Consider the following 13,846-nt stretch of genomic DNA (forward strand, 5'->3'; position numbering starts at 1 on the left):
TTTGGTATATCAAAATCATCAAGAAAATGCATTTTTTCTGTTTTGTTATTACCACAGATCAACACCCGATTTGGAATATCAATCTTGGCCTCGATTTTACTCAAGAAATTGATTCCAATTAAGAGATCACTTTCTAAATTTTCAATCTCGTAAAATCGTTCCTGAACATCAAATAAATTGATATTATGGAAAAAGTTTATGATGGTCGAACCATGAATGGTTCTTACCCTCTTCTTATTTTCTAAAACATTTTTGTTTACATAGAGCCCGGCCCGTATATATGAGCTTGTTGCTCCCGTATCAACTAAGATTTTGAAGATTTGCCCCGTCTTCCTATCCGTCTTGACAATGTAGGGCAAATCAGACCTTACTCTTAAAAATGGTTTTCTCCCATGTTATTAATTCTTTGCACCTTCTGTTGAGGTTGCGTACTTATTTGCGCACTATCATTCGACCTTTTTGGCACAGCATTTGCCTGATAATTATAATTGGTCTGCCAATTATTTCTATTGCCTCTCACCTGTTGCTGGTACGTTTGTACCGGTTTGGGCCTATTTGTGATCTGTAATGATGGATCAACGTCCATTGGCTCTGGACGATTTTGTTTGACCTCATTTGCTTGGGTATTCCTTGGTGGATACCTTAAATTGTTCAGAAAATTCGCACCCCTACGAACGCCCTGAGGAGCCTTTCTGTTTATTGTAATATTATTATTACTATTATTATTACTCCTTGAAAAATGCAATGCGAATTGTGATCGCATTTGATTGGCATCGAGCTCCTGCGCCTTGGCAAGAGCATTTGGTAAGTCACGTGGTGCCAACGTGAAGAGGATCTGGTCCAACGGAGGGTTAAGACCTGTAATGAAAGTTCGAAGAGCTGTTTCCCTGTTTTTGGTATTAAGCTCCTTTGTAATTGCGGAATTCGTTCCGTGCGTCATTATCGTTTTGTTAATTAATAACGTCAGTTTTTTATTGACCTCGTTGTAGAACTCTATTAGGGTACCAGGTCCTTGCCTAAGCACACTCATTTCCTGTTCTATTATGTAACACGGCCTCTTATCAGCGAAGGCAAAATCTAGCCTACTCAGAATTGCATCGAAATTAAGAACCGTACCGTGGTTCGTTAAAATATTGTTAGCGTCCTGCGTAATTTTGTTACGCAAGATAGTCAAGGCAGCAAAATATTTTTTGCTTCCCCTAGTATACAATGACATTGAATTGTTAGCAGCCTCGCGCCAGCTAACATAATTGTTGATTTTTCCTCGAAATTCAGGAAGAGATTTTATGACATCTAAACTTTCCTCACAATTGATCGTTGAATCTATTGATTCTGTTGCATATTCAGCAACATTGTCGGAATTACTTAAAGCCTGCAACTGACGTCTAACTTGTTCTACCTCGCTACGCAGCGAGGCGGTGCTAGCAGCTATAAGTCGCGACACAACATCCATATTGGACGTGCTGTTGTTATTATTCACTATAGACATATCTGCAAATCTACTTCTCAACTCTTCCAGCTTTATTTTTGGTAAAATTTGAAAAAATTTTAATCACTTCTTTATTTTTTACACAATTTTTGTGGTTTTCTTTACACTTTTCACAGTAGTGTAATCTCTCGTAACCTAAGCTACTAGGTCTATTGCCCATATGCTATATTTATTCTTAATTAATTAATAATTTACAACTTTTAATTCTTAAAAATTATTTAATTTCTTACTCATTATTGGAAGATCCCTTCAGGTCTAACTTGGTGTTTGCTTGCTAAAGATGTTTGCATACAGTGATTTTCCCTCTATTGAGTGCGTTTTTCCTCCTTTGCTTTTTTCCTTGTAGAATTATTATATTTTGTAGAATTGCTCGATATTTTGGTTTATTATTTTTTTAGACTAGGATAATTTTTGGTTTTCTCCTTTTTTAAATTTTTTCTTTTTGTTTTATTAGGATACTTTTTGGTTTTCTCCTTTTTTTTTTTAATTTTTCTTTTTGTTTTATTAGGATACTTTTTGGTTTTCTCCTTTTTTTTTAAATTTTTCTTTTTGTTTTATTAGGATACTTTTTGGTTTTCTCCTTTTTTTTTAAATTTTTCTTTTTGTTTTATTATTTTTTAGACTTAGGATACTTTTTAGTTTTCTCCTTTTTTTAGTCTTTAAAAAATTTTTTTTTCTCCCTTTTCCGATTTAGGGATACTTATTTATTTAAATTGTGCACTGCCTTTTTACAGGCTACTATAGTACACAACTTTTATTTGGTCCACCAGAACTTAAATCGCTCCTGGCAGGATTGCCAATTATCTTTTGCTTAAATAGCAAAAGCTTTTTTAAAAAACATTGTGAGTCTTCGTTGCACACCGGATCAAAAACTGATCCGAAACTTTATTAATTCCCATATTTATACAGAATCTGAAGCTTAAATCTTAGGTTAGTATGTCTTAATTCTATAGAAAGCGGACCGTACGTGATATGTGACATGTTTGACATTTTCGCTAAGGTAAGCGCTTATATTTATTGTTTTCTTAATTCTATTGAAAGCGGACCATACGTGATATGTGATGTCCACTTCCTTCATTAGCAAAGTGTCAATGACATGTTTGACACTTTCGCTAATGGTAAGTGCTTATATTTATTGTTTATTTTTTTGGGAAGTGGCTTGCGCTATTAATCTATGGTTAATTGTTTACATACTGGGTTAGTGGTGTGTGGTATAGGAGGCATTAACTTGCATAGGTTTTGTGCACTCTTTATCAATTCAATTATATTACATACGTAAAGTAATCTACTAATTAACTATAATATTTGCCTACTATCAGTTAACATAAAATAATTGTTTCCAAATTTTCTCTTAGTATTAAAATGTTCGAATCAGACCTTTTTTTTAAGCTACTTGTTTTCTTCTGCAACTTACTGTATGCTCATGCGCGCACTTGACGCACAGCAGCTGCGGCTATCGAGCATTTAGAAAGATATATTTACATACATATATTGATGCATACATATGTACGATGCCGCGGGCACTCGATTTGACAAAAATTCAAGATTTATCAAATATTGGCAAATAATTCTACGCGAAATATTCCAATATTGACTATTTTCGAATTGTCGAGAAAATTGGCATATGGGCGGCTCGTCTTATGAATGAAAGTACTTGCTTTTAGAACCATGAGCTCGAATTTATCAATGAATTTTTTGATGATGAGTTTTTGTTGTACAGTACAATAGTTGAAACTGTTCGGCGCCGCCGCGACTCTTCAGCGCTATGGCAACTAGAATGATGGCCGCTACGCCTGCGTCTATGACTGCATTTTGTTCTTGTAGTCGCTAGGCATAGAATTTTAGCTTTGAACGACATACGTATTTTGAGGAATAAGTGAGTGCCCTGTGTGTGCGGTTGTATGTACATGCATATGGTATATAAATAAGCATTGTTTTGCTTGAATTCAATTCACATATTTATATTTGCATATACCATCTTCCTGTGTGCCTGGTAATGAAGCGTTTTGTATACAGAATTTTTTGATTTGTTTGAAGGGATATGGGCACCAAGAGTACATACGCACATACAAATATGTACATGAATATTCAAAAGAAATTTGTTTTAGCATTTGTGAGGCAGGAATTTGATCATTAGGTTATTTACATGAAATATAAAGCGATGCTGGTGAGGTAGGTCATGTTGCTTCAGTGCACACATATGCGTGCAACACTATATTTAATAAAGATGCAATTGAACTTAGTTGTCCCATATATGTAAATACGTTTTATTGAAGTTTTCCTTTATTTATTTTAAAGTTTCATACTATCTACAAAATGCATACATACAAATGTATGTATATTATTATTCCCTGTAAAAAATGTAAATTGAAAAAAATTTGGTTTGCCAAAGGAACAAATAAATGCATATTCAAATGTAAATACATATGTCGATATACCAAAACACTTGTATGCTATGAATTAATTTCGACTCAAATTATTAGTAAAAATTTTCATCAAATTTGTTTAGTTTTAAATTTACTAAAACGCACATACCAAAATGTGAGAGGTCGTTTTATAATGTATTTTTTTTTTTTAATTAAATCAAAATATTAAAGTTACTTTGATTTGAAATGTTGGCGCATATAATAAATATTCAATCATTTTCTCTTCATCACCTTTGTCTGAAAATACAAATTGAATAAATTTTCGTTTATCAAGGGAACATAAAAATGCACAAGCAAATACTTTGCAAAATGCCGTCGGCTATTCGTCAATTTGATTTCCTACAGAGGCCAAAAACTGTGCAGGGCCAATATGCTAAAGGAGAAATCGCTGTAAAACATCTCTGTTAAAAGTTTCACCACACCCCGGCGGCGGTTAGACTTCATTTTTGACAATTCACACTATTCGTAGCTCGTGAGAATTCTCTATATTTAACGTTCTCTGTATCACAAGACATCATTCGACGCATATTGAAAAATGAGCTCAACGTCAAGGCTTACAAAAAGCATACGATCTTTCACTCCAGCAAAAAAAAGTTCGGTGCGAAAGAGCAAAGGAGTTGTTGCACTTGCACGAACGTGGCGAATTTCCTAACATTGTGTTTTCTGATGAAAAAAAATTCCCAATTGAGCAGTTCATAAACACTCAAAACGATCGTGTTTACTTGACTGAACGCTCATACGAGAATTTGAGCTTACGTATGGCCACTCGAAGCAATTTCCCATCGCAAGTAATGGTTTGGGTCGCAGTGACCGTTGATGGACGCTCTCCAATCGTTGTTATCGAGCCTGGTGTTAAAGTGAATGCGACTTATTATCGGGAAAATGTTTTAGAAGCTGCTTTAGAGCCGTGGACACGCAAACATTTCGGTCGTAGACCATGGACGTTCCAACAGGACTCGGCACCGTCTCATAAAGCTCGTGTGAACCAAGAGTGGTTAAAAAATCATGTTCCACACTTCATTACGTTCACACAAAAGCTTTCGAATTCGCCAGACGCGAAGCCGATTAAATATTCCATCTGGCCCATTTTGGAGAGCAAGGTGAGGACTAAAAAATATGCCAGTATGGATGCGCTGAAAAAAGCGATTATACGAGATTGGGCCAAAATACCTCAAGATCACATTCGTGCAGCATGCAACTCATTTTTTGACTGTTTGAAGGCTATAGTCAAGACAAAAGGTGGTCATATCGAGCTAAAGTGAATATATGTATGTTAAAATTGTAATCATTTTTTAACAATTTTGTCTTTGAAATCAATAAAAACTAATTTCACACAATAGGTAACATTCATATCGTTCACCCTGTAGATGGCACTAGTTTTATTACATTCATTTCTTTTCCAGTTGGTACTAACTTTAAAAAGTTATCTTAAAATTAAAAAACAAATATCTTAAATTTAAGTCTGAAGTCTTATGTAAATATATCTATCAAACGAATTTCAATTATTTTTCTTAGAGAAATGAGATCAAATCACGTTTAGAACTGTTTTAAATTTGTTTAAGACCGTTTAATCTACGAATGGAATATAGCCATATGCCATTCATTTTAATTTATAAATATTATATATAAAGCTAAATTAACGAATATACAAAAAATGACTATTTTAACTTTAACTTTTAGGTGAAAGTCCCGCTGCAATGCAACATGCCAACCACAGTACTTTTGAGATTGACAACAATAATAGCAGTATCACCGGATCAAAATTTCCCAATAGTGGAGCGAAAGGTATCCGAGTTGTAGATGATATATTAATAGCAGTTATGAGATCACACATTTACTATTCCATACTTTTTGAATGTAAAATAAGAATATTGATTTGGATTATTAATTCAATTGTATTATTGTTATGTAATGTGCAGTGTTAAAAAATAAATAAAACCATTTGTCATTTCACTAGTTTACAATGATTTTGCAAAATTCTTATTTGACCTGTGGTATTTGACTAACATTTCCAAACGTAAATAAAGGCATGCATTAAGGCTTTTGGGATGAGGCAAGCTGGTTTCTCTTTCGCGAATTAGGTAATATCTACAAAAAACAGTGAGAATGAAACTTACGCTATTTTTTAATTAAACCATAAACTATAATATACTTATATAATATATATATTGCTAATAAACCATAAAATCGAGTAAAAATTTATGTTTTATTTTTTCTTAAGTGGTTATAACTTTTACATTTTCGATCTAATTTTGGCCAGCAAGTGCACATTTTCTTTATGAAGCCAATTTAAGCATCCTTTTTAAAACGCAATTTACCAAAAAACTATTGTATTTTTGTGCTATAAGATTCTGCTATAAATGTCTTCTTACATCGAAGCTCAAAATTCAATTTAAACTCCAGAAATAAGTCAAGAGGAGCGACTTTTAAGCTTTGATGCATAAGTAACCTATACTAGAATTTTACGAGTATGACAAATATTTCTGTGAGTCCGTGAGTGAATACTACTAAATTGAGGATTGTCCAGGAAAAGGGAGAGAGGATTGTCCTCCATGGGAACATTGTTCATTGTTCCAGTTGAAACGAAAATATAATGAAATAGATAAGTTTGTTGCAAATTCAAAGCTGTTCATGGTGAAATCAAGATAGGATTACGGGAAATAAAATAAACTGGCGCTGAGTTTTAAAAAGGTGAGAAAGAACGAAAAGAAAATACTTAAAAAATATATTGAAAGTTATCAGAAATTGAAGGAATGTATTGTAGTTTATTTACACTTCGTAAAGTTGTAGTTATTTTATTATAAAATATAATTTAATTTATTATATATTAAAATATAACTCTTGTATAGTATATTAACCGTAATAAAAACTCCGGGAAACAAATGCGTTTAGTAAGCTAAGCTGCTCGAGCAAGAGCAACACCTTTTTTGCAGCGGCGAGCCAACGCTGTCGACGCTGCAAGTACAGATATGCTAGTAACAATCACCATGTAGCGACCAGCCAACGCTGTCCACACTACAAAGGTTATTGTCAAGCACGTAAGCTCTGCTCACCGCCGATCATGATTCAATTATATTTAGAAGGTTAGGTAAGTAAGCAGCTTTCTTGCACTCTCTTGACAAATCGGCTGCCTTATTTGAAAACGTTTGGCTTCTTTATAAAAAAGTACATGTTTCACAAAAAAACTTTTGAATTGTAGTAAAAACTAGCAAATTATATGGTCGGCAACACTGTTTCCATTTTGACAAGTTGCTTTATTCATATTCGTTGAAAACGGTTTTTTTAATTGGAAACATTCGAGTAAGTATTATAATAAAAGCAAATTATTTTGCAAATTAATAATGTTTTTCATTATTTAGATCGAACATGACCTGATTCTGTTTATAGTCGGTCATTTGAAGCTGTCTTCCTGCTACAGGCAACACTCGTTTGTGAATATTCATGCATGTAAATCTCGATCAGACATTTGTACAAGTTCTTATTAAATCTTTTCCTTCATAGGTTGTTAGAACTGCAAATACAATCGCGGTTACATTACATATACCCCAGTTAGTAAATTATGTTAGATTATTTGTAAATAAATTGTATTTATAAGTTTTTTTTGCAGGAGTTTACAGGCGCGTAAGTGTATCGGGAGGTATGTTGAAGAGCTAAGTGGTACCACTGTTTTTCGGACAATTTCATGGATGACATTGAGCGTTCTGTGGTGATGGTGTAAATAACTTCAAGTGTTTGGCACGTCACGGTCGGTATGTGTCTGGTGCTGGTGCCACTGAAATCGACTTGGCTTCCGAACGGGCTGTCTCCGCCGATACCTTACACGGTCTAGAACAGTACGTTGTACGTAGATCTACGATCAAACCCTCGCACTTTCTGTCTACAAGGGACGTAAGTCGCAGTTATATATTTGAAGTTAACAATTTTTTAGACTTCTCATTTACATGCTTTTGGTTTCTGCGCAAGTTCAACGACCCTACATCTGCTTGAATCAGTGCAGCGTTCCAACACCCATACGAGCCACTTTCCGCAATTTTGCATTTGATTAACGTAAATGTATGAATTATATTAGCAATATATGAAATATTTGTATATAATATAATATATGTATATAATGTAATATATGGTCTAATATGAATACATTTTCCCAACACTTACTAATATTAGGGCCAAGAATATTAAGGTAAACAAACTTTAAACTATAAACTACACTACTTGTAATAAAAAATCTACATGAAAGCTCATTTTATTTACTAGCAGCATTTCCTTTTTAATGTAATGAAAATACTCCCTTAGAGACTCCATGTTTTTACTTTTTCTCGTTTCACACCTAACTAATATTTGTTTTACAACTACGAACTAGCTTAAAACACATACTTAATTAACAAAACATATGTAGTTCTGCCTGCTCTTGTGTTGTTAGGTAAACATCGAAAATATTATAAATAAGTATTATATTTGCTTTAAAAGAAAACAATAATTTTTTGTTGTTTTGTTTTAATGTAGTTTAAATAACCAATATACTTAGTTTTTCTCAAATTACAGGACTGATTAGCTACTTTACGTACTTTTTTACTACCTTTAGGCAAGAAGAGGAAAACATTTTTCCCTCTTTCTCCATTCTTCGTAAATGCAGCCCTAAAATAAGGGAGTGCACGATAATTTCACACACTCGTCCAATCAGTCGTTGTTCAGATGGCAACGCCATTGTGCCATTGTGTTAATTTTTTTCGTACACCACTAACACATTCATCCGATCCATTACACCTGATTCTGTCAAATTCGCAAATTAGTCACAAAACCACCTCGAAAAGTCATTCCTAAGTTTCAGTGTTGCATTTGTATCCGAATATTCTAAGAACGTCTTAAAAAGCTAGGAAAATGAAAGCGGACAACACTAAGAAAAAGCTGAAAAGAACTTATGCATCATGAACAAAGAGGTCAAACAAAAATTATCTTTATATACATATATATATGTATATATAATTGGCGCGTAAATCCCTTTTAAGTAAAACAAGCATAGAAAGGCGTTAGAATATAAGGAGTACGCTATAGGAGTATTTCTAGATATATCAGGGGCCTTTAACAACGTGACAAAAGATGCTATTTTAAATAGCATGGAGTCACTTAGTGTGCAACCCGCGGTTTATCTATGGATAAGACAGCTATTAGCTAGCCGGAATGGAACGATACGAGCGTCACCAAATATGCATGCAGAGGCACTCCGCAAGGTTGGGTACTATCGCCGCTATTATGGTTACTTGTAGCAAATGAACTGCTCACGAAATTTTTCGGAGGGGCACCAAAACTAGTGGCATATGCAGATGACATAGCTATAGCAGTTACGGGAAAGTACCTGGACACCATCAGTAATGTGATGAATAACACACTTAAAATGGTACACCAATAGACATCTCACGCAGGGCTAGGGATAAACGCCGGGAAAACGGACATGGTACTTTTTACCAGGAAGTACAAGGTCCCGACGTGGAACCTCCCGAAGCTAGGCAACAACGAACTACTTCTCAAAGATCATGCAAGGTACCTCGGAGTAACACTAGACAGTAAATTGCTGTGGGAACGCAATGTTGAGGAAAGGGTGAAAAAGGCCAGTAACGCATGTACGCATGTAAAAGAATGCTGGGCGTTACTTGGGGCCTATCACCCTCTCTGATACATTGGGGCTACATGGCAGTAGTTAGACCGATATTGCTATATAGGGCCTTAGTATGGTGGACTGCGACAAGAAAACTGACATACTTAATACCACTAGAAAGGATTCAACGACTCGCTGCTCTGTGCATAACAGGAGCGATGAAAACCACTCCAACGGCGGCGCTGGAAATGATATTCAGTATGCCACCTATTGACCTTATGGCGGAAATCCTGGCAGCGAAATCCGCGAGGAAGTTGGTGACCGCTGGAGTATTCACCTGTAGAACCTCGGTCACAGCTCAATAGGAAAGTGGAGCTCAGGTTGCACAGACTACATGACTCCGTACTTTAGTTGGGAGAGAAGGTTTCGCACTACAATTGAAGAGGACGGATGGCACAAAGGCATGAAGCCTGGCCATAGAACTTTTCACATCTATACAGACGGCTCTTAAACTTTAGACGGAGTGGGAGCGGGTATTTACTGCTCAAAACTAGGGATAAGGCAGCCTATCAAGCTGCCAGATCACAGCAGTGTTTTCCAAGCGGAAGTTTTTGCTGTGGGGAAAGCCGCGGGGCCAGCCTACATTAGAACAAGAAAGAACTCAACAATTAATATATATGTGGATAGTCAAGCAGCAATAAGCTCATATTGTATTAAGTCCAAAAATGTTCAACGGAGCAGGGAGGCCATAGAAAGGCTAGCCGCAAACAGTATTCTGCATATCTACCGGGTACCTAGTCACAAAGGCAATATGGGGAATGAAATAGTAGATTATATAGCAAAAAGTGCTGTTAGACCACCATTTGAACAAGAGAACGACATAGTAAAACCGCTAAATACAATATACAATCAAATGGACGACTACATGAAAAAACTAGTGGAAGCTAGGTGGTCTAACCTGACTACATGCAAAACAGCAAAAGTCATGTGTAGAACTAACGACAAAAAACTGACTCAATTCGAACTTACGCTCTTCGGAAAGGACTGCAGAACTATTAAAGGGTTGATATATGTAGGTCATAATCTATTGGCTGCACATGCGTACAAGATAGGTATTGCTAACACGGACAAATGCAGGAAGTGCAGAAAGGAGGTTAAGGAAACTTTAGAACACATTCAGTGCGTCTGTCCGGCATTATTAAAAACGCGTTTAAAATGCCTGAGAGCCCCATTGTTTGAGGGTCTGGAGGACATCTCAAAAGCGGATCTCCCAGCGCTGCTTAGATTCGCCAAAAGCGTTGACATCTTACATGATGCCTACTTCCGGTATTCATTAGGCCGGGTCGAATTGTGGGGAGGCAAACAAATCGTCCATTGTTCTGTGAAAATCATATTCTAGGGATCAAAATAAGAAACTTTGCCGAAGGAACCATACCTCTAAAACGAATTCTAATGTCCCCCAATTTGGGTCGAACTTTTAGTGTCTTTTGTGGAGAGGCAAAAAAATCGCCCATTTCTCTGTGAAAATCATTCATCATCGAACTTTTCAGTTTCTTTTCTCATGTAAAGGCCAAAAATGGTGATATTTTGAAATGATTGTATGGGGAACCCCCCAGGGGAGTTCCAGGGGGTGGGCCACTGGCATGGGTGGATCGGCCGTCAAAAGTTAGTGGGGGTCGGTTATACATTTGGACTCGATTGGAGCACTCTAAATGGGTCAAAGTGGGATTTTTCGTTCGACCCAAATTGGGGGAAATCAGAATTCGTTTTAGAGGTATGGTTCCTTCGGCAAAGTTTCTTATTTTAATCCCTAGAATACGATTTTCACAGAGCAATGAGCGATTTTTAAATCGACCCGCCCTAGTATTCCTAGAGGTCGGTCTCCATCTGGTATCGCATGGCTTGTTGCCAACCAGGCTAACCTAACCTTTACTAAAACTATCCATATTTATTGAGGTAATTTGCTGAGATGTCCGTTCGCGGATTTCAAGTTTAAATTTATTTTGGCCAACTAAACTTCGGGTAAATCACATTCATTTAGTTAGAATGCTTTAAATAAATAAAAATAAATAATTGGCGCGTACACTTCTGTTAGGAGTTTGGCCGAGCTCCTCCTCCTATTTGTGGTGTGCGTCTTGATGTTGTTCCACAAATGGAGGGCCCTACAGTTTCAAGCCGACTCCGAACGGCAGATATTTTTATGAGGAGCTTTTTCATGGCAGAAATACACTCGGAGGTTTGCCATTGCCTGCCGAGAGGCGACCGCTATTAGAAAAATGTTTTTATTAATTTTGCCTTCACCGAGATTCGAACTAACGACCTCTCGGCGAATTCCGAATGGTAATCACGCACCAACCCATTCGGCTACGGCGGCCGCTTGCTTTAGAAATCTTCATATTGTATGAACAACGGATATTTTCGGGAGCTTTGATAACAGACGTAAATAATTCTGTTTCAGTGTATTTTTTATTTAATTTAGATTCTCTAATTCTTTGCAAGTTTACCTGGATTTTTTTCCATTTCTTATTTGTATCTTACTTGACTGATTTAAGTAAAATTATGAAGTTTTTTTCCCCATACATTAGTTCCTTCACTATCGAACATGTTCTCTTATATATTTCCTATATATTTTGAGTCGCTTCCAATGCTAAGTAACGAAAAAAACGTTTAATGTTTCGCTGCTAAATCCTTTGCGAAACACCCTCTGACTATGTGCCTGAGCCAAGAATCTATGCGTCTCGAATCTTGAAAGTCTAGTGGTTTTTTTACAGAGAGGAAACAGAACTTTGATACATTTTCTTCTTCTTTTAGTTATTTTTATCTCATCTGCTACGTTTATTAACTTATAACTATGTATAATTTAGAACGACCAATAAGAAAGAAAAGTATTAGCAAAGAAATGAGGTTTTGTTTGATTATCATATTTTCTGATTCCATTAAAATTATATTTACATAGCCAGTTATATCTGGTTTCATCAACCAGAAAGCTTTCGCAAATTCTTGATTACATAATTTCTATTTATTTTCACATATTAAAAAACAATATGTTATTCCAATTCATAAAATTCAGACTGCCATTCTAATCCAGAGAAATCCGGATCCTATAATGATATTAAGAAATTAGATATATTTTTTCTTCAAGAGTAGTTTACTTACATTTTCCTCGAAAATAGATTTTTGATTCGGGAATTCACTTGGCGTACACACCATATAAGCTACACCGGTATTATGTCCAGTGCACTCGCACAACTGATTGCCAATAGGTAAGGCACTTTGAACCACACGCTTTGCGAAAATAGTTGCAAATCGTCTAAATGAATTTCTCCGTTCTGCCATAATTTTCTTCAGGCTAAAAACTGACCCGCCGGTCTCCAAGGCTAAAGGTGCGCATATTCCCAGGCTACTTTTGGAAATGTGGAGTGCATGTCGCGTTTCGCTATCGCCTTCCGGGAAGCGGTTTGAATATACGAAGTGTTTATCAAAACCAAAGAAGTGACGCATTTTACGTGATTTATCAAAGTTAAAATCTGTATCTGCAAGAATATGCAAGCTGAAACCTTCTTCATTCATATATTGTAACATAGATGAGTAATCGAATCGCATCTGTTTCAAATCACAGCGGCTGCAGGACAACAATATAAGCGTTTTAGAAACTCCTGGTCGAAAATTTAGTTTTGATGCTGTAGAAATAACTTGTAATATATCATTGCTGGATTTGGGTCCGTCTTCATTTTTTAAGAAACTCATCACATGGTTGAGGTATTGACGAATTTCATCAGTACTATTTACAAATACTCCATTACCTTTTGAAATAGTTCGAGGATAATTGAATGGGGATAGTTGCGAACCGAAGGCAACAACGGCGTATCTGAGAAAGAAAAATACGAAAGAATAAATTTAATCCTTCCATATATTATATGTAGACTAAGATATTCCATTAAATGTGTAATTTTATTGTTCTAATACTAATACTGCATTGAAAATATTTACTTTGCACTTTTTAAATCGTCATATCTAATGGGGAAAGAGAAGCCCAGCATACCAATAGGGTAGAGATAATGAGCGTAAACGGCTGGGTCACATATTTTTTGTTCCATTTTGTACTACGTTTGCTAATTTATTTTGTCTTGAACAGCAGATGAGTTTAAAATGACCTATAGAATCGTTATGTAAACATTTCAGCGCAATCGCTATCCATGTAATCATAAATATATTACTTGAGTAGATTTACCAACTCGGTTCAAAAAAAAGTGTTTATGCATGAGTTGAATTTACCCATGCTAAATAAAATCGTAAGTACGAGTAGTATAAGTAATAAAGCATAAAAACGTGAACTCT

The 13,846-nt window shown here is 35.7% G+C and overlaps 2 protein-coding genes across 3 annotated transcripts in view; one reads left to right on the forward strand and one right to left on the reverse strand.

The window, feature by feature from the left end:
* LOC128865060 (uncharacterized) overlaps positions 1-5,882 on the forward strand; it is a 91,099-nt gene extending 85,217 nt beyond the window's left edge. For both annotated transcript variants that reach the window (XM_054104980.1, XM_054104981.1), the window contains one exon: positions 5,596-5,882. In XM_054104980.1, the coding sequence (XP_053960955.1) occupies positions 5,596-5,840 (245 nt within the window). In that variant the 3' untranslated portion in view covers positions 5,841-5,882. The remainder of the gene's footprint in view (positions 1-5,595) is intronic.
* Positions 5,883-12,408: 6,526 nt separating this feature from the next.
* LOC128865247 (uncharacterized) overlaps positions 12,409-13,846 on the reverse strand; it is a 65,702-nt gene continuing 64,264 nt past the window's right edge. Inside the window, exons 23-24 of the mRNA XM_054105388.1 lie at positions 12,665-13,376; positions 12,409-12,609 (exon numbers count right to left, since the gene is read on the reverse strand). Of these exons, the coding sequence (XP_053961363.1) occupies positions 12,556-12,609; positions 12,665-13,376 (766 nt within the window). The 3' untranslated portion in view covers positions 12,409-12,555. The remainder of the gene's footprint in view (positions 12,610-12,664; positions 13,377-13,846) is intronic.

This window comes from Anastrepha ludens, chromosome 5, assembly GCF_028408465.1.
Source record: "Anastrepha ludens isolate Willacy chromosome 5, idAnaLude1.1, whole genome shotgun sequence".
Lineage (NCBI taxonomy): Eukaryota > Metazoa > Arthropoda > Insecta > Diptera > Tephritidae > Anastrepha > Anastrepha ludens.